This window comes from Gavialis gangeticus, unplaced genomic scaffold (assembly GCF_001723915.1).
Source record: "Gavialis gangeticus isolate Ggan-Ray unplaced genomic scaffold, GavGan_comp1, whole genome shotgun sequence".
NCBI lineage: Eukaryota > Metazoa > Chordata > Crocodylia > Gavialidae > Gavialis > Gavialis gangeticus.
This window is the reverse complement of record NW_017729005.1, coordinates 7,235,317-7,256,935: the sequence shown is the minus strand read 5'-3', so window position 1 is coordinate 7,256,935 and position 21,619 is coordinate 7,235,317. Positions and strand designations below refer to the sequence as shown.

At 46.3% G+C, this 21,619-nt stretch overlaps 1 protein-coding gene across 2 annotated transcripts in view; it reads left to right on the top strand.

Annotated features, from left to right (window-relative positions):
* Positions 1 to 21,619, top strand: part of SKAP2 (src kinase associated phosphoprotein 2) — a 226,835-nt gene that overhangs the window by 9,773 nt on the left and 195,443 nt on the right. For both annotated transcript variants that reach the window (XM_019508620.1, XM_019508621.1), the window contains exon 3: positions 20,098 to 20,203. In XM_019508620.1, coding sequence (XP_019364165.1) covers positions 20,098 to 20,203 — 106 coding nt within the window. The remainder of the gene's footprint in view (positions 1 to 20,097; positions 20,204 to 21,619) is intronic.

Below are 21,619 nucleotides of genomic sequence, written 5' to 3'. Positions count from 1 at the left end.
TGCCTTCTAATGTCTAGTCTGAACCTACTCTCTAACAACTTACGGCCATTATTCCTTGTTACTCCAGGAGGTGCTTGGGGGAACAGGGTCTCTCCCATTCCCTGCTGGTCTCCCCTAGTAAGTTTATAGACGGTCACCAGGTCCCCTCTCAGCCTTCTCTTGTGAAGGTTGAGCAGGTTCAGGTCCCATAGCCTCTCCTCATAGGATCTGCCCTGTGGTCCCCAGATCATGCGAGTGGCCCTCCTCTGGACCCTCTCCATGTTGTCCACATTCCTTCTGAAATGCAGTGCCCAGAACTGGATGCAGTACTCCAACTGTGGCCTGACCAGTGTCACATAGAGGGGGAGGATCTGTGGATGCATAACAAGGTGCGGTTAGCCTTACTGACCCCGCCCATGTTCATTTTGGAATCGATGATGACTCCAAGATCTCTTTCTGCCTCTGTGCTTTTGAGAAGGGAGTTCCCTAGCCTATAGATATACTGCTGGTTCTTACTGCCCAAGTGCAGTACCCTGCACTCGTCAGTATTGAATCCCATCCTATTTTCATTCGCCCACCCCTGTAACCTATCCAGGTCCAGCTGTATCCTGTCCCTCCCTTCTAGCGTGCCCACCTCACCCCAAATCTTGGTGTCATCCGTGAATTTGAACAGGGTGCTTTTCACCCCCTCATCCAAGTCGCTAATAAAGAAATTGAACAGTGTGGGCCTGAGGACAGCTCTGGGGGACTCCACTGCCCACATCCCTCCAAGTTGAATGTGACCCATCTACCACCACTCGAGGTTTGGCCCCTCAGCCAATTTGTGATCCATCTGACTGTATGGGCATCAATGCCACAGTCCCCTAGCTTTTGAATGAGAATGGGGTGGGAGACAGTGTCAAAGGCCTTCCTGAAGTCCAGAAAGACTACATCCACTGCAAGACTTGTGTCCAATGATTTTGTGACCTGATCCTAGAAGGCAATCGGGTTGGTCTGACAGGACCTGCCCCTAATGAACCCATGCTGGTTGTCCCTGAGCATCATCCCCCCTGCTGGTCCTTTCCAGATGTGCTCCTGGATAATTTTCTCAAAGAGCTTACCTAGGATCGAAGTAAGACTAATGGGTCTAGAGTTGCCTGGGTCTTCTCCTCTTTTTTTTGAAAACGGGGACTTAATACACTTAAAGGAGTTCCTTGGGAGCTCCATGCTTGCTGTTGCTGTGCTCCTGCCATTGCCAGCGCAGTTGTGCCCCCTCCGTCCCCCCGCAGCTGCCGGGGGCACAGCATTCATGAACACAGTGCTTTATTCATGGATTTTGCCATTTGCGGGGGGATACAAGAGTGTATCCCCTGCGAATGGGGAGGGTAGCGAATTGTAGCAGCAGATTCTGGCCACTGATGGTGTTGGTTGGAAATGTCTGCTGAATTTTAGGTGCGTATGTGTTTGTTGGTGTCTTACTGGTAATTTCATTATTGGGGTTTTACTGCAATGATTTTAGTGTTTAAAAGGTCTCATCAGTCAACTATGCATGGCACAGTCTGTCTCATCGCTGACGTCTGTACTACAGTAAGGCATAGTTTCATGTTTTATACCAATTTATGAAGGGATATCTTTTCTAGGCTAACATTAAACAGTTATGAAGAGAGTAATGAAGATACCTATTCCCTCTGTCTGATACCTACTTCTCTCACTCCTCCAATTGTATTTATTGTGCCACCGAACAAAAAAGCTTAGTTGTAGTCTGTTAAGTTTTTGGGGCCGATCTTATTCCAACTTCTATTTGATAAGAAGTACTTAGGCTTCTGAGTGTATGAGTGCAGTGCTCCTGTACTGCTCAAGTCCTGAAAAAAATTAAGGCTTCTACTTTTTGTAACAGGCCTTCATCTTGGCCTTAAGGCTGAGTCCCAGAGAGCAGCAAGCCAGATCTATCTGCTTGTTACAATAACAGCTTTTCAGGCTTGAAGCTTAGATCCAAAGGTGTCTAAGTGCTATTTAGATGCCTAATAGCTGGGAAGAGATCTAGTCTCGTCTTTCTGATTCTCTTTCCTAACAACTATTAATCATTCAGTCTTGTTATTTTACTAGTTTCCAGACCTCATTTCACTTGACTGAAATTTCTTAACCTTTTTTCTTTGAATGAAACAAAATGTATGGCGCTCTTTACAAAGCTGTTTCCAGGCACTAAGCTGCCTGGAGGTAGGGTGGGGAAGAAGGGGGAGAAGCATGATGCACAAAATGGTGGATCTTGTGCATGGGTTAAATAAGTTTAATTTATCAGATTTAACTTTTGCCTATAGGCATGGTACTGAGAAACAAGCTATCTTGCTCTTGCTTCCACGTCAGTTGTTGCTGGATCTGCTCCTTTGCTCCCTCATCCGTCACAAACAAAATGCACCTAAGTAGAAAGTAATCTTTCTCCATTACTTTTAAAACTGATGTGTAGTTATTTATTGCAATGCATTGTTCAGAATGGCATTGTTGAAATTAATGTTAATTCATTATGGAAGAATTTAGTTTTACAGAATAAAACATACAGATCATATACACATCTGAGGTAGACATATACTTAGTATATATTAATATATACATTGATAGTAATCAAATGAGACCAGACAGTGTGGTAAAAAGCCACACACAGGCATTCCTGGTTAAAAATATAAATCCAGTGATTTGAAACATAGTTTGACTGTCTCTGTCATAAATTTGGCAATGTCATTTGGGTGATAAAAATGGCATAGACTATTTTATATATACTAATTACTCACTTAGTTTGTCTTTTTCAATTAACATGGAGCTTGTCTTTCTTGTGTGACTGAGTTTTTGTTTCTTTCCCAATCGTATGTCAACAAACCATAATAGATACTGTTTATGTGGCATATAGTATAAATCTTGCATTAATCCTTAATGTTGTTTGTTGTGGTTCTTTTGGAATCACTTTGTAACCTGATCTTGATTTGTATTAGTATGCTGTCCCCCCACCCCCCAGCTCCTACATCTTTTAGAACCTGCTCTTTAGTCATCTTCTGAGTGTAGGTAAGGGAGGCTTAGCTCCCCAAATAATGAGGTTAAAATTCTGTCCTGAATATAACTTTCCTATGTCCTAGGTAGGGGTGCGCTGATAGAGATTTTTTTGGCGCCAATACCAATAGCCGATTTTTAAAGGAAGCATATTGGCCGATACCGATCCAGTTTCTGATAGGCAGCTCTTCAGGCCCCTGCAGTGAGGGAGGGAATGGGGCTGGGGCAGGGGCAGGTGCTGATCAGCTGGGGTGGGGAGGGGCTCGAGACAGAGCTGCAAATGGATTGTCTGGGAAGGGGGTGGGAACATGTACCCCTGGGTCTGTGCGGTGTGGGGCAGGCTGCAGCTGCGGGCTGGGGCAGGACTGAGGCATGGCATGGGGGGTGGGGGGAGGGTGGTCAGGTGGGAAGGGAGGGGGGTGGCTCCTGCTGCTGCATGTGGCTCATCTAGTGCTCATCTGGTGGCTCCCGCTGCTCATCTGGGAGGTTGCTGGGGGGGGGTGTGCCCCCAGATCTGCTCGAGGCAGGCTGGGGCCTTCCACCACACCAGACTTACCAGCTGCATGCAGTGCTCCACGCTGCTGGCTCTGCTCCTCACTGCCTATGTGCTGCACTTCGGCTGCACACGTGCACGGGCAGTTATTGGACAAATTATCGGCTGCATCGTGCCGATTTCCAAATCAGAAAATTTTCTTCGTATCGGTGTGGACCGATGTATCAGCGTACCTCTAGTCCTAGGTGCTTGATTTCAGTTGAGAGCTTAAGGAATCTTTGTGTGCTTGCTCCACAAATCACTGAGGGAAACTGCTGGATATTTATTTGTTATCAGTAAATTAAGTTTATGTTGGTGACATTTTAGAAAAAATAGGCTTACTTATGGTGCTTTAAGGTAACTTGAATTGCTCATAAAGATTGTATGTGGCCAAAAGATGGTCTAAATATTTGCTGGTCTATATTAGTGTGTTATTTTCAGCTATCTGTTTTATAGTGGTAGGTCTGTCTTCATTCTTATTTGATAATGGCTATTTTGTTTCTGTATAAATATAAATGGGGGACAAATGAGAAGCAGCTTAGTAAACTCTGGGTTGAACTTCATGTTGGGGAGAAAAGCCACATCTTCAAATGTTATTGCATAGACTTCAGTTCAGGAGATTTATAGTGCAAATGGATAGGTAGATGCAGAGCTGGTTGTTCAATACCTTGTTTTTAGGCCTGCTCCTGAAGAGTGGATTAGGTGTGAATTCTGCAGTCGTATTGGTTAACTGTGTCCTAAAACTACAATACAGATAGGTGAGAGATGCATGGTTGTCCATTTGAAGCTAGTCATATTTGCGAAGTACATCACGTAAAGCAGTGGTGCCTAGCCATCTGGCTCTGTGGGCTGGATGAGCAGTGTGGGGTAAGGCTGGCATGATCCAGTGTGCAAGGCTCTGTTATCCAGCCTATTGGAGCTCCCCACAGGTCCAGAAATTTGGCAGCAGGGGGGCAGCTATTAATGCTGCTGCTGCTGCACCCCTGCCAGTTTCCCCAATGCTTTGGGGAGTTCTCTGGGCTGGCAGCACGGATCTGGCCTGTGGTTCAGGGGTTGAGCAGTGATCCTTAACCTACAACAACTCATTGGCTGGACATGCCCCTGAAGTGACTGGATCTGGCATCTCCCCTCCCCTTTGGCAAATGCTGCTTATTTGGTAACATCCCCTCCATCTGACATTGGCAGCTACCTCCTCCTCTCTCCCCTTTCTCCCTTGCTGGAGCAAAGTAGCGGCCCATCGCTCTAAAAGTTCGAGTTCTGCTGGCCTAAAGTGTTTTTGCAGGCAGTACAGCAGGTGGTTACTACATTAAGTAATACACTACACAACTAACTATTTTGAGTTTGAAATGATTAATAAAATGCTGTCTCATTGCCTGAGTTGCAGCAGCGTGTTAAGATAGCAACGGTTTTTTGAGATTCGAGAGTTTACATATTGTTTTTCCTTCAAGTTTTCTTCTCCGTATCCTGAAAAACTCACTTGCATAGTTTTTGTGCATGAAATAGTTCTTTTTGACTTTGTAAAACTCATCAGAGTAAGCTGTTTATACGTGTGAGTGAGGTTTTTAGGAATAGGGCTTTGTTTAATACTCTGTACAGTTTTTGATAACGGGCAAAGTTGTCTGAATAGGCACTTGGAAATGCTTGGGCTTTGCACACGTCATTGCTGTATGTTTACACTGACAATTGAAAACAAAAATAACTTTTCTATACAAAAGATGTAAAATCAAGTCTTGTAAAAATAGCCTTTGTGTTTTTGATGTACTGGCAAGTAGGATTTAAGCAAAACAAAGTATTACAGCTGAAACGGACAGTATCATTTTAGTCCACTTTCCCCTTCCTTATCAATTTGTAGCATATATTGTCAGATAAATTTGCAAATTGTTTTTTTTTCAGTTCTTGAGCTTTTCAGTTCTGTATCTGACATTCATGTCATCATGCAAATACTTTCTATAGAGCAGCAGTCTCCAAAGTGGGGTGTGCGCATGCCAGGGGGTGCGCAAGATGATTCATTGGGGTGTAGGAAGAAAATACTAGAACTTCTATTTATATTTTATGTTTATATAAATATACATATATTGGGGTTGCTTGCTCAGATTTTTTACTGATAGGGGTGTGCAATCAAAAAAGTTTGGAGACCACTGCTCTAGAGCACACTTCATAAAATAATGCAGTTCATTAACTGTGAATAGTAGGAAACCAAATGTTCACAATTCACATGAATATGTTTAAAGGCCTTGCCACATGGGACACTTGGAACATGTTTTATTTAGGTCATAGTAAGCCTTACCTGTACCATACTAAAAATTTAGAACACGTTCTGAGCAGTTGCACGGTAGTATTTACCATGATCTCTAACATGATTTCCAGCTTGCTGATTGTTGATCCAAGCTGTGAAACTGGACTGAGGTCTTGAACTGTGTAGTGCAAACAGGGTTTTTAGGAGCTGCAAACATGAGGAGCTCGGGTCTTGAACTGGCCCTGGCGTGGTCCTGGCGTTGGGATTGGTAATCAGCTGGTGTAGTGCAGGGGCTGACTCACTGGAGTTGGTTCAAGACTCTGGCCCTGCATGTTTGCAGATCCTAAAAAACATGTTTGCGCTGCACCAGGGCTGATTCAAGACCAACAAACACTTCACTAGGGCTGGTTGAGACTCTGGTGACAGTTAGATGATTGTTGGTCCCATCTCTGGGACTGCAGATTGCTCATATTATTTCTGTTGAGTTTTTGGACGATAGCATGCTATTTAATGTCATCTGGAGAGATTTCTCCTGTGAAAAGTCCTAACTTTGCCACAATATGATAGCATTTAGCGTATGTTTTACTGCTTGAATATGTGGACGTTTGCATTTTAAGTGCAGTTAACATGCCCTAAATTTAATGTGTGACATAGCCCAAAGTCTTTCTCTAAAGGTTTTTGAAATAGCATGGCTTTTCCAGGTCTGGTTTCCTTTCTGCTGAGGGACTCGATTCTCCTCATTATGATAATGTGCACACTAGCATGCACATTATCTCTCAGTTGTCCATCCTGACAGTGTGCGGTAGAAGCAGTGAAAACGTATGACAAATGACAGAAAAATGCAACCTGTGTTTTGTTGCATGCAGCACTGTGACTGACAAATTATGATGGTTCAACTATAAGGCCTGTTTTAAAATGTTTTTTTTTCTCTCTTGGATTAAATCTATTGTTTTAAAATTAAAGCTGCAAACAGAAATTCCTTCATATACCAGACTAAGTCAGTCACTGTATTTCTTAGTAACAGGGTTTACAATGAGGACCTTTAGATCCCCATCCCCAAATCTCTACCACTTCAATTAGTGTTATTCCTTAGTGGACCACATAATAAAGAATATGACTCCTGGTAGATTACACAACTGTTTTGTAGACAGCAGTAGAAAATTCAGGATCAGGATTCTTGGTGAAATTCCTGTTTTTGAGAGTGTGCTAGTGGTTAGAATAGTAGCTATCATTATGCAGATTCGGTTTGTTCAGCTTAAGATTCAGTGTATAAGATTTGTATTTGTCATTGGAGAGCTGAGCTTTCTTCTCTATTTCAACAGAAAAAGAGTGAGCAGCCATTTAGTTTGGTTGGTTAGAGCAGTGGTCTCCAAACTTTTTTGATTGCGCACCCCTATCAGTAAAACAATTTTTGAGCATGCACCCCCAATATATATATATTTATATAAATAGAAATAGAAGCTCTAATATTTTTTCCCTGCACCCCAATGGATCGTCTTGCGCACCCCCTGGGGTGCGCGCACCCCACTTTGGAGACCACTGGGTTAGAGCCTGGTGTAAATAACACCAAAGTTGCAGTTTCAGTCCCTGGTTAGATGATCTCTTGGGGTCCTTTCTAGACTTACTTCTTTATGATAACGACTCCATTATTTTACAGCTAATGTTACTTGACTCCCTTCTAAAGGTAAGGATATAAGGCTAGGCTTAAAAGCAAAGACTCTGCATTGCACAGAAACAAATACAAACACTAGCGAGGAAAAGACGAGCTTGGATCATGGGGCTTTCTGGGTTCTAGTCTAGAACAATTTACTGTAGGTTTCGTATCTGGTATGTGCAGCGAAGTGATTGGCTCCATGAAGCCATGCAATGGAAATTGATTTGTTCCATATGCAAAACTTTCTACATAATAATGAACAATTACCAAGTTTGCGCATGTGTTACCTTACTTCAAATAACCTGTATTGTAATCTTGGCATTGAAGGTGCTGTATTCGTTGTCATACGTGTACAAGATTTGTAGTAGAGAACTTGACATTTTTTTTGTGTGTATACAGAGCATGTGCTTGTCAGCTCTGTCTCTTAATATCAAGTAAAATACTTCTTAGAACCTCTGGGAGCTTTCTTTGCCAAAAATCTGTTTTGAATTGACTTTCTGCTGGAGCACCTCTAAGTTTAAACTTGATCCTTTCTCTGGGCCTAAGGAAGTGAACAGTGATACAAGGGGACTAGTAACCTGCTCTGTGGCAGTTTTACTTTGGTAGCTATATGCTTGCGGTCTTATGGAAAGGAGCTGTCATTCCCTAGAGAATGCCCTCCCTTCCTGTCACTGCTGTTTAGAAACCACAGTTTTATTTTGATTTTTTTTTTTTCTTTTCTTGAGAAATCTCTCTGGACTTTCACCACAGTGGGTAGAAATGGAACAGACATATATGTCTTGCTCCTGTATGATAGAAAGCAATGTTTTCATCTCTGCTTTCTCATTCAGTTTCATGCAATAAGGTTGTGTCACATCAGCAGTACATTTAGTCCTCAGTAGGGATTGGGGTTCACTGTATATCCCAAATCAGAGATTACATTTTATTGGTCATTTGGGAAATGCAAAAGTTTTATAAACCAACATTATTCTAGTTTTGCATAATCATCTCAATCAAGATGCTGTAATTGTGGAGTACAAACAGTACTCTAGTAACTCCGGTGTTGGAATTTTTGCTCAGCAAGAAGTAAGATCACCTGCAGAATTTAATGGGAGGCTCCAGAGGACTACTGTAATTAATTAGATAAAGGGCTTGAAGGTAACATTGTAAGCATTTTTTTAAAATAAATGTGACTTATAGTACTAGTCTTTTGTATTTTGCTATGTAGATAGCACTTCAAGCTGATAACTTTGACTAAGCAAATATCTAAAAGATAGGGGCAAATATTTTCCTCCTCAGCCATCTCTTCCAACATGTGAAGAGTCATTTTCATCAGCAGTCCCTTGCAGTGAAAGGTGGTTGTCTTCTATGAATCTTCAGACCTACAGATAAAGCATAGATGACGAGGCTGATCTGGGATTGACAAATGCCAGTTGCAATATGGGCACATGTTTCTGTGCATGGTGGGTAGCTCCGAGTTCTTGATTTGGTTCATGACATGGTTTCTGTCACTCCTGCTTTTCCATATTTTGTTGTCCTAATGTTTCAAAGTACTGAGATCCTTGCATTTGGGCTTGTCCTGGGTGATAGTCTCCCATGAGTTGGTGTTGATGTTGCATTTTTTTTTTCAAGGTTGCCTTGAGGATGTCCTTGAAGCATTTCCTCTGTTCTCCTCTTGAGTGTATGCTTTAATGAGCTAGGAGAATAAAACATGCTTTGTGAGGCTGGAGTCAGAAATCCAGATGTCTGGCCCAGCGAGTTTGTTGTTGGATGGTCATTGCCTTGATGCTCATGGTGTTTGCTTGCGAGAGGATGCTAATATTGATGCATCTGTCTTCCCACTGGATTGAAAGGATCTTCTGTAGATGGAGTTGATGATACTCTTCCACAACTTGAGGTGTCTCCTGTATGTTGTCCACTTCTCAGCTCCACATAGTAAGGTGGGGATCACAACTGCTTGATAAACCATGAGCTTGGTTTTTGTTCTGATATTGCAATCTTTGAACACCCATTTCCTAAGGTGTCAGAACGTCGCACTTGAATGTTTGAGATAATGTTAGATTTCTTCATCATTGTCAGCCTTCTGTGAGAGAGGACTTCGGAGGTATGGAAAATACTCAATATTTTCCATAGTTTTGCTATAAATCTGAATGATCAGAACTAGGCATTGTTCAGTAAGAGCTTGTTGATGGAGGACCTTAGTCTTCTGAATATTAAGTTTCAGTCCCATTTTCTTGTATGCATCAGTAAAGACATCAACAGTTACCTGAAGGTCTGCTTCTGAGGTGAGTGCATGCTGCAGCATCATCAGCGTACTGGAGCTTGGTAGTTGAGGTCAGGGTAGTTTTTCTTTTGGCTTGGAGTTGGCCGAGATTAAACAGCTTATCATCCATTTGGTATTTTAGCTCTGCTCTGATTGGAAGCTTGTTGGTGATCAGATGCATCATCACAGTAAGGAATATTGGGAAGAGTTTTGGAGCGATGATGTAGCCTTGTTTAACAATTCTGTCTTAACCTCAAAAAGGGTCCGTGATGGATCTGTTACTGAGAACCATCGCTTGCATACTGTCATGGAGCAAGCAAAGAATGGTGATGAACTTCAGTGGGTACTTGTACTTCAAAAGGATCCTCCACATTGCTTCTTGGTTGAGAGTGTCAAAGGCTTTAGTGAGGTCAAAGAAGACCATATAGAAAGGCTTATATTATTTTGGCATTTTTTCTGCAGCTGGTGAGCAGCGAAGATGATGTCAGATGTGTCTCCTGATGCCCGAAACCCACAATGAGATTCTGGGAAGAGGATTCTCATAATGACTTTTCTTGTCGTGGACAGCAAGGTGATCCCTCTGTAATATTTAGATTCATAGATTCATAGCTTTTCATAGACATTAGTGCTGGAAGGGACCTTGGAAGATCCAGTCCAGCCCCCTACCCCAGGGGCAGGAAGTCAGCTGGGGTCATGGGATCCCAGCAAGATGAACATCCACATTTTCTCTGGAAGGTGTTCAAAGTAGGTGCTTGAACCACCTCCAGTGGCAGACTATTCCAGCCCTTGGGGGCTTGGACAGTAAAGAAGTTCTTCCTTATGTCCAGCCTGAAATGGTCTTGCAGTAGTTTATGACCGTTCAACCTTGTCATCCCTCGGGGTGTTCTGGTGATCAAATGTTCCCCCAGATCCTGGTGAACACCCTTTAAAAAATTATAGGTGGCCATCAGATTGCCCCAGTGCCTGTGCTTTTTCAGGCTGAAGAATCCCGTAGCTCTCAGCCTTTCATCCATAAGGTTTATTTTCCTGACCTCTGATCATGCATGTGGCTCTCCTCTGCACTCTCTCAAGCTTCTCCACATCCTTTTTGAATTGTGGATCCCAAAACTGGATGCAGTACTCCAGCTGTGGCCTCACCAAGGCCAAGTACAAGGGGAGAATGACATCCTGGGATTTGCTTGAGAAGCATCTATGAATTCAAGCCAGCATGTTGTTCGCTTTACTAGCTGCAGCATCACATTGAAGGCTCATGTTCATCTTGTGGTCAGCTTCATGACACACGAGTCCTTTTTGTCCATAGTGCTAGCCAGTGTAGCACTGCTGAGCACGCTGCAGGTTTTTCCTTAAGAGGTGGAGAACCTTGCATTTTTCGGTGTTAAACACCATCAGGTTCTCATCTGTCCATTTCCTGAGCCTGTCAAGTTCAGCCTGGATTGTCCCCCCTGTCTTCAGATGTGGATGCTTTACCCGAAAGTTTGTTTCATCGGCAAACTTGGCCAGTCTGCTTCTGACTCCAGTGTCCACATCATTAATGAAGATGTTGAACAATATGGGTCCAAGGACAGCTTTGAGGGACCCCACTGGTCACAGGGCACCATGACAATTGACTTCTGTCAACCACCACCCTCTGGGTCCAATCCCAGAGTCAATTCCCCAGCCAGCGGATTGTGATGGACCCGAGGCTGCAGTTGGCCAGTTTTGCCAAGGGGTGATCACGGGATACCAGATTGAAGGCTTTTTTCAAGTTGAGATATACGACATCAATCTCTTCTCCCTTGTCCAGGTGATAGGGCACCTGGTCGTAAAAGGAGATGAGTTTGGTCAAGCACGACCTGCCCGCAACAAACCCATGCTGGCTATCCCTCGGGATGTTGCCATTGGCCAGTCCATTAAGAATGGCCCATTTGATAATTTTTTCTAAGAATGGCTGCTTTGATAAACTTTTCTAAGACCTTCCCCAGGATAGAGGCCAGGCTGATGGGCCTGTAGCTTGCCGGATCCACTTTCTTCCCTTTCTTGAAGATAGGCACTACATTGGCTTTCTTCCAATCCTCGGGCACTTCACCAGTGTGCCAGGAGCTCTTGAAGATCTGTGCCAGGGGCTGAGCTATGATGCTAGCCAGCTCCTTGAGTATTCTGGGGTGTAGCTTGTCAGGGCTGGCTGACTTGAAGGTGTCCAGCCTTTCAGGGTGTTCCTTTATGAGGTCAGCATTTAAGAAGGGCCAGGAATCACCCTCACCCGGGCGTCCCTGTCCCGTGATGGGCAGGGGCATCCCATGGGACTTGTGAAAGACCGACGCAAAGTACCCATTTAGTAAGCTGGCTTTTTCCTGGGCGTCGGTCGTCAATTGTCTCTTCTGGTTTAGCAGGGGTCCAATATTGCCTTTGCCTTTTGTCTGGCTCCTCACATATCTAAAAAAAAGGACTTTTTATTGTTCTTGATACTTGTAGCCAGTTGGAGTTCCATCGTAGCCTTGGCTTTCCTGTTTTGCTCCCTGCAGGTCTGGACCAGTGCAGAGTATTCCTCCTTGGAGGTGGATCCCATCTTCCATCCTTTTGTAGGTCTTTCTTTTTCGATGCAGGAGGGGTCCGGTAGTTCCTTGTTGAGCCAAGGGGGCTGCTGTGCCCTTTTGGTGCCTTTCCTCCAAGATGGAATAGACTTAACTTGTGCATCTAGGATTGCTCCCTTGAGGAGCAGCCACTCTTCCTGGACTTCCCTCCTCTTGGGGTTGTGATCCCTTAGGGCCTCACCGACAAGCCTCCTGAGCTTGTCAAAGTCAGCCCTCCTCAAGTTGAGGACCTCTGTACTGCTGACTGACTTGCCAGCTTTTGGCGAATGATGAAGGTGATCAGCTCATGGTCGCTGTCAGCCAGTATCCCTTCGATCGCTGGGTTGCTGATTAGGTCATCCCCAGTTGCCAGTACCAAGTCAAGCAGTGCTTTACCTCTTGTTGGCCTGTAGACTTCTTGCATCAGAGCTCATTCACGTATGTGAGGAAGCTTTGTGACTGTTCAGATTTGGCTGAGCGCTCTTCCCGTGAGATGTCTGGGTAGTTGAAGTCTCCCATGACAACCATGGACCGGGAGTGTGCAGCCTCAGCCAATTCCCTGGCGAACTCCTGGTCAAGCTCTTGGATAGCTTTCCTTGACATAGAGAGCTACACCCCCGCCCTTTTTGTCCACTTGATTCCTCCTGTACAGGGTATAGCTGTCTATACCCATGGTCCAGTCATGGGTGGAGTCTTACCAGGTCTCTGTTATCTCTATGACATCATAATTATTTGTGTTAAGCAGGAGGACAAGTTCCTCCTGTTTATTCCCCAAGCTCCTGGCATTGGTGTACAGGCAGGCAAGTGTACGTTTGGGGGCCCGTGCCTTGCCTACAGATTGTTCCAGGGCTGGGGCAAGGGTGGGCTCCCTTAAGTGCCTTGGCCTGCTGGCTTTTTGCAAGGGTTGCTCAGTGGGCCAGCAGTGGCGGTAGTCCCCCTGTCCCTCAGCGGGCTTAGTTTAAAGCCTGGTGGAGCAGGTCAGCCAGTCTGGCTGAGAAGAGCCTCCTCCCCAGTGGAGAGAGGTGGAGGCTGTCCCTTCCCAGCAGCTCGCTGCCTCTCTCACCAAACAGCGGACTGTGGTCATGGAGGCCGAAGCCTTCCTGGTAACACCGGCACCGCAGCCTTTGGTTCACTACCTGGATCCTCCTCTCTCTCTTCAGACTGTAGCCCGAAGCTGGAAGGATCAAGGAAAACACCACCTGCGCCCCCCAACCCCTTAAGCTCTGCTTCCAAATCCCTGTAGCGCTTCATGACCCAGCTGGCAGCACTCCAAGCTGTGTCATTGGTGCCCATATGGATAAGGAGCAGAGGGTAGTGGTCAGTGGGCTGGAGGAATTCAGGGATCTTCTCCGCAATGTCTCGGATACAGGCTCCCAGGAAGCAGCAGACTTCCTGGGCCAAGGGGTTGGGGCAGCAGATTGTCCCCTCAGTCCCCCTCAGGATGGAGTCTCCCATGACAAACACTTTGTGTTTTTCTTAGGGAGAGTGGGGGCGGTAGTTGCAGTAGAGCCTGTGTTGCCTGCAGGAGCTGGCAGCTTGGCAGGCTCTGCTGGGGCTGCAAGAGGTTCATACCCGTTTCAAAGCTCCAGTGGGGCGGGGACCTGGTGTGGCAGGCCTTGGGGCCCTTGACCACCTTGGTCCAACCTCGTGGCTGGACAGAAGGGGAGGTCCCAGTGTCCTTCCTTGTCCTGGAGGGTGACCATGGTCTACCCTCTGCCTCCTGAGGAAGAAGGGCCTGGCAGTAGGAGTCAAGTGGAAATAAGAGGTCTTTAAAATGCTCCTTCCAGTGGGTGTTGATGGCTCCTCTTCCCTCCATCCATAGATCTCAAGGGCGCTGGTCTTTGTGTGCGCAGATCGTAGATGGTTTTGGTAGCACTAAAAAAATTGTGGACAGCTCATCTGGGGGGTGTACAGCAGGCGTGGGGAGCTCTCTGCTGCTGTACACACCCCTGGGGGAGGCATGTGCCCCCTCCTGCCTGGATTTGTGCATGGGAGGGAGGGTGTGCCGCCCACTATGGGCTCAGGGCCAGGGGCTGCACCAGCCTCTTTCTGGTGTGGGGGGCAGGTCAAGCTCAGATGTGTAGGGTGGCCAGTGGTGGTGCTGGGAGGGGTGGCTGTGGTGGGGCTATGGGGGAATTTTGTTGTGCAGGGAGGTCTACAGGGAATTTTGGGGTGGCTATAGCCCCACCCCCCCACCTAGTGCTGGCTCTTCTTGGGGCACTCTGCTCTGCTGCCTTCCCTTAGGAGCCCTGCACTGGCCACATATCCCCTGCCTTCCCTGCAGCGTGCGGCTCCCGAGGGAGAGGCAGCAGAGCAGAGAGCCTCAAGCAGGGGCGGCACTAAGGGAGGCTTAGGAGGCTGTAGCCACCCTTCCCGGTGCCGCTGCTGCCCACCCTGCATAGCTGAACCTCCCTGTCTCTACTCAGCCTCCTTGCCAGGAAGAGGCTGCCACAGCCCCTTGCCCTGAGCCCTCAGTGGGCAGCTTGCTGCCGCTGTGTGCACGAATCTGGAGAGGCACATGCCTCCCCTGGGGGTGTGTGCAGTGGTGGGAAGCCACCCTTCCTCCCCACATCCCCTGGACCAGCTGCTGCTCATAGCTCTGTCCCACTCCTGGCCCTGGGGTTGCATTCACTGTCCTGGTTGGGCAGCTCCTGCCCCACTCTCTTCCTTACCATGGGGGCCTCAATCTGCCCCCACCCCTTCTCTCCCACAGACTTATTGGCAGGACGATGCTGTCCTAGCTGCCTGGCTGCATTCCTGGCCATGTGCATGCTGCGGCCGTATGCAAACTTTTGCTGCATTTATAAGTGATATCAGCTACACTGGCCAAAAAAAGCCAATGGCCGATGATGTTAATTTTCCTTTTATTGGTGCTGATCCAGTATACCACTGATATAGGAGAGCACCTCTACTATAAATTAGAATTCATTTGATTTTAAAAAATGAGCATTTTAAAATTGTTTCTAGCAGGTAAAGCTGTGTTATGTACAAGATACACAAGGAAGTGTATCAAAGCATATTTTACTTTATCTAATAAAGGAGTTAATATTAAAAGGAAGCATTATCTGTAGTTAGTTAATTGAACTGGTTGGCTTGTCATGGTCTTTCAAAATTTTAGAACTACTTAATCTCATCTCACACCTTGTTTGTATTCATACATTTGAGAAGGGAAATGGCTTTCCTGCTTTTTCAAGTCCTAATAAATTACTCAAGGTTGAATGAGCTTACTTATTGTACTGAACTTAACTGAATGAAATGAAGAAAATATTCTCTGTACAACTGCAGAAGAGGCTACAGCTGTCATAACCACTTTATCACTTTAACAAACACTGGTTTCAGATGCCTGCCTCTTGGCTTCCCTAAGTTCAATGGTTTAATTTTCCTTAAAAATTTGACAGTGCATGTACTCCTTGACTTTTTTTAACGTTATTTAAATACATTCAAGTTTTAACCTTAATACAGGTTGACATAATTTTGAAACGAATTTTAGGTAGGTTATTTTTAGAGGTGTGATACTGGATCGGTACCAATATAAAGAAATTTGGCCATATTGGAAATGAGCCTGATGTGGCTGATTAATTTGGCTGATAAATGTCAGTGCGTGCGCTCAGCCACAGTGCAGCACTCAGGCAGCAAGGAGCACAGCCCGGTAGTGTGGAGAGCTGCCTCTAGCTGGTAAGGCCTTTGTAGTGGAAGTGGAGTGGGGAGGGAAGGAGCATCGAGGGTAGATCAACCACCCCCCTGTGGTGGTTTGGGGTAGGGGCAGGCTCTGCCCAGGTGAGACGCAGGATGGATCCATGACCTGTCAGTGGGGGCAGCTCCTGCTGCTGTTTGCACTCAGGAGAGGGGGGTGGGGGACGTGTGCCTCTGGATCTGGGCAGGGAGGGCTGCTCTGGGCTCTTCTCATTGGGGGCTGGGCTCAGGGTGGGGGCTATGGAGGGGGCTGCAGTCACCCCAGATTTCAGTGTAGGTCCCTCCCAGCACCGCTGCCATTGTGTGCCTGGTGCAGCCCTGGCTCTTAGAGCATGGGTGGAGGCGGGGCATTGAGCCAGGCCTGCGCCGGGTGCATGGCAGCAGCGCCGCTGAGAGGGAGCTGTGGTGAAATTTGGGGTGGCTGCACTCCCCTCTGTAGCCCTTGTCCCCTCTCTCAGTGCAGGCTTTTATCTCGCCCACCCCTTTCACCACAATGGACTTGCCAGCTGGAGGCAGCTCTCCACACTGTATCGGAAATAGGATCGGTATCCACTGATACACCTCCTTAAAAATAGGGTTATCAGTATCGGCCTGAAAATCTTCTGTTGGTGCACTCCTATTTATTTATAAGAAGAAAAAATACAAATATAAAAAGTATTTAAATACTGGATTGTTTCTCTTGATTTTTCCTACCCCCCACCAGCATGGCAGCTGACGTAAGAAGTTAGCTCATAATATGATGGTCATTCCTTGTTTGAGTACTCTTGGCTCGCTTACACATGTGAGGGTTAAGCATAGCCTTTCTGCATTATATCTGTTTAAGTATTGTGTGAAGTGTGTTTCTTAGTTTGGATTCTTGTGTTTCTTGAGTCTGCTACAAGGTACAATTCCTCTGCATTGGATGCACTGCCAATAAAGTTACATTGGAAGATACATTCTCTTAAGTTCTGTTTTCAATATCATTGGAACTTTTGACCCCAATAGTGCAGAAGTAGCACCTACAGAACAGTCATGGAAGTCGATGGGGGTTTTGCCAGAGTAACTACTGCAGAATTGACTCTATCATGCCATAGTGTCACTCTGTCAATTTCATTCAATAGGTATATAAAATATTGCCAACTTGCACTTTTTTTTTTGCACAGACTGTGTTTTCCATTGGAAATAATATATTCATTTTGAGTACTGAAAGAAAAGGGCAAAGTGTACAGAGTTATATGATCAAGGTTCTAAGTGCAGTGGGATAAAGAAAAAAGTTAAGCAAAATAATTTTGTTTTGAATACTTTTAGCTTTAAAAGCAAAGATCAGTTGATTATATTAACATTAAGAATTAAAATATGCCTTGCAGCTCATAATTTGTTTCCTGGTTCTTTAAACACAAATGCTAACCTACCTATATGAATGGTCCTGTTTGCTTTAGTACAATAATTCATTTGATTAATATTATGTGCCTTTGTAAGCATTTGATCAGAGCTTTCAATACCAAGTTCTAACATAATGTGGGAAACTGTGATAACACACAAACAGCTGAAAATGAGATGTCTCATTTGGTTTGGTTACACCTTTAGTAGTGAAATTGGGTAGTACTGTTCTAATGTAAATAACAGCCACTTTTAAATATAAACTTCTGTAATAACTTGGAAATAATGCATACAGGAAAGCTTTTTACATATGTTGGCTTTATACTGCTTAGGCTGGGGTGGGCAATTATTTGGGCTGGAGGGCAACTTTGAGTGCTTTGAGCTGTTATAGGCTGGGTTAGCACCCTCCCCCCACCAACAGTTCACCAAAACTCCCTAAGTGGCCCCATGGCCCAAATAATTATCCACCCGAGTTAAGGGAACCTAACCATTCTCCTTGAACCCCCTTCCCCACCCTGAGTCCCTGGCATGTGGCTGCACTGTGAGTCCCAGGCCAGTGCTGCACTGTGTTCCTATGCACCTCCTTGGGCTATGTGGGTGCAGCTAGAGTGGCTCCTACTGGACCCAACTGTGCTGGGGACTTGGGGAGGGTGCAGGGAGAAAGGGAGAGCGCAGTGTGACACTGCCCAGCCAGGTCCAGATAACTTGTGGCTCCCAGGCTCTTCTCTCTGTACTCTTCCCCCACCCCAAGTTCCCAGCTCATGGCTGGGCTGGTGTTGCACTGTGTTTCTGCATGCTGCTTTGGGCCACATAGGTGCAGCTGGCATGGCTCTTGTCCAACCTGGCTGTGTGCTGGGGACTTGGGGTCAGGCAGGAGTCGCACAAAGGTCAGGCAGCAGCTGTGCCAGCTGTTCCAGCTGTGCCCTTGTGGTGCAGACTGAAGTGGCGTACAGGAACACAGCACTGCTCTGCATTAGCAATGCTTGTGCCCATACCAGGCCACGGCTTGGCAGACCCCAGATAACCTATGGCTCCTGGCTCTTTCCTTTGCACCCCCTCCCTTGCCAGCAGGGAGAACCTTACCTGAGTAACTCACCAGGGGCTGGGGTGTCTGGTCTACAAGTTGGAGAGTTGGAGCTGCGCACAGACAACCTTGCTTGGCAGAAGCCTGGCCAGGAGCTCAGTGCCCCCTACCTTGAAGCGTACACTGGGAGCTGGGGCTGGGACATTGTGGGCTGGGCCGGGGAGGGAAGTGGCTGCTGCTGCTGTAATCAGCTACATCATGGGGAAGGGAGACAGGTGCCAAAAGCCAGGGCAGCCATGGGTCGGGTACAATTCTCTTTCGGAGAAGCTGCCACAAGCTGGATAGAATAACCTAGTGGGGTGTATTTTGCTTACCTCTGGCATAGGCAATAGAATAAAATTGCCATACCAGGGGTGGGTAATGTGTTTTGGCCAGAGTGCCAAAAAACACTACAAGGCCTACCTTGGAAGGTGCCAGAGTGCTGGCATGCCAGAAAAACAAAATGAGGGCAGGGGGTACATGACAGGATGCCCTGCTTGTGCCCCTGCCCCCCAGCCTGGGCTCTGTGGCTGTCAGCAGCTACCCTGGCTTTGGGTAGCTGCTGGAGCCCGGGCTGTTCCCAGCAGGGCTTGCAGCATCTTAGCTGCCTGCTGGGGGCAGTCTGGGCTCCCGGCTGGCCGCAGCTACCCAGAGCTGGGGCTGGCTGCAGCCAGGAGGCTGCAAACAGCTGCGCCGGGCTCTGGAGCCCAGGCATCAGCTCTGTGCTGGCATATGCATGTGCGCCTTGGAGTGGGCAGTGGGGGAGGGGCCTGAGGCAGTGCAACCCTGGTCTCTCCCCTGCTCCCAGCACAGAGCTGGTGACTGGGCTCTGAAGCCCGGTGCATCTATTTGTAGCCAGCCTGGGTTCTGGGCAGCTGCAGCAGGCAGGCAGCAAACAGCTGTGCCGGGCTCCACAGCTCCGGCATCAGCTTCATGCTGGTGGCGACTGTGCATGCACCTCAGGGCGGGCTGTGCTGCCCTGCTGTCTGCCCTGAGGTGTGCGTGCAGTTGCCGTCAGCATGGAGCTCATGACAGAGCTGTGGAGCCCGGTTTGCAGCCTGCCTGCTGCTTGCTGCAGCTGTTGAGAGCTCAGGCTGGCTACAAACAGCTCCACTGGGCTCTGGAGCCCAGTCACCATGTCTGTGCTGGGAGCGGGGGAGAGACCGGGGTTGTGCTGCCTCAGGACCCTCACCCACCGCCTGCTCTGAAGTGCACATGCATGGGCTGGTAGAGCTGATGCTTGGGCTCCGGAGCCCAGTGCAGCTGTTTGCAGCCTCCCAGCCGCAGCCGGCCTTGGCTCTGGGTAGCTGCTGCAGCTGGGAGCCCGGGCTGCTCCCAGCAGGCAGCTGGGACACTGCAAGCCCTGCTGGGAGCAGCCTGCGTTCTGCCGCTGGCAGCAGCTACCCAGAGCTGGGGCCGGCCCTGGCATACTGAGCAAAATGGCCTTGCGTGCCGTGCTTGGCACTCATGCGGGGGGTTGCCAAAACCTCTGCTATACCATCACAACTTCTTAAAAATTCTGTTGCCTTTTTTACTCATTTAATCCCAAATTTAGTGCCAGATGTCTGTGCTCAGCATGTGGAATAGAGAACAAATCCATTTAATTTATATTTTGAAATATTTTTCAGTCATCTTGGGTACAGGAATGAAAGTAACTACATTATATTGTTCTGATAACATCACTTATGAAAAACAATCTTTGTATTTATCTTTAGAGGGAAACAATTTTAACTTATTCCTCATAAGATATACTTTTTTTCCTTGTGGTTTAGATATAGACGCATTCATATCAGATACCCTAAAAGGAGAAAATTTATCCAAGAGAGCCAAGGAAAAAAAAGAAGCTCTTTTTAAGAAGCTAAAAGATGTCAAAGCTAAGTAAGTAATCTTTGTTTTATTAATAAAATTGTTTGATGTTCCACTGGCAATGACTAATTTTAGGAAAGTTTTAAATTTAGTTCATCCTAAAAAAAAAAACCTGTCTTAATGAAATCTGTAATGTTTTTGTTGATTCTCATTGGTTTCAGCAAAATATGGAGGCATAAGTATTGTGTTCATATGGATCACTTTGTGGAATTGAGGCTTTGGTTATGAAGATTTCTCTTCTGATTTTAAAATATTGGTTCTCAGCCTTCTTGATTTTTGCATCTCACTTCAACCCCTGCAGAGCCCCATAGTCTTGACTCTGTCTTACCCTAACCTGCCATTTATGGTTTACCTTCCCCTGAATCCACTCCATTGCAACCAGTCTCCCTCCGTCATAGTTCCCTTGCCAAACACAGTGCAGAGACACTTGAGCTAACTCTTCTAGAACGTAAACAGAATAGTTGAATTTACACAGCACAGTGTTTGGGCTAATTAGCTCCCCATAGTCCCATATTAGGGTACCTTGATGCTTCCTATGCCAGAGGCAGTGTACACAGAGGAGCTGGTGTGGGGAGTGTTTTTGGGGGAGAGGAATTCACTCCCCGCCCCCCCGCATACACCTCCCCAATATCTGCCCTTGTGACCTACCTGTGGCACATCTTCAGCCCACCAGCTGAAAATTGTTGTTTTAAAATATAAAGACTGGGAGAGTTTTTCAAAGATCCGCATTCTCCTTGCTCTAGTTATGCATAGCTTTCATTGGACATGTCCTCAGCTGATGTAAATCAGTGCAACTCATCCATTGATTTTTATTTGCTTTACCTTTCTCTTGTTAGTCCTATCTACACTAGGAAACTGCAACTCTTCTAAAAACAATGCTAAGAAGCAAATTAATTTTAAACTGAGGTTAAAAACTTTGAGGGTGCTGGCTTAGATTAGAAGCTGTTTTATATTGTTTCAGAAAGTATGATCTGAAACTTAATTTTACTCCCTAGCTTCCTTCAAACTAGTAAGAGGATGCAAATTTGGCTATATTTTTAACGCATGCAACAAAAACTGTTTCTAGTGCATTATGCCTTTAAACATTGGTAAACTGTGGGGTATATTGTGCTCTTTCTTCTCCTTGATCTCTCCATGTGGTTTTTATACTGATCACTTGGTCCAGCTTGATACCTAACCTTAGCTTTCATAGCCCACTCCTGCCTTTCTGGGTATTCCTTTATGAATGTTAGTTATATTGTAATCAGCTGGTAATGATAGTGTGCTTATTAACTATCTGAGCAGATTCTGCGTCTTCCTCTAATCTTAGAATCTAAAAAATTTCACCCCTCTCTCATTGTTTCTGTAATGCAGGGGTGGACTCTGGCATGGGCACCTTCTGTATGGCACATGGCAGATCAGAGAGGGGACAGACAACACAGCAGCAGA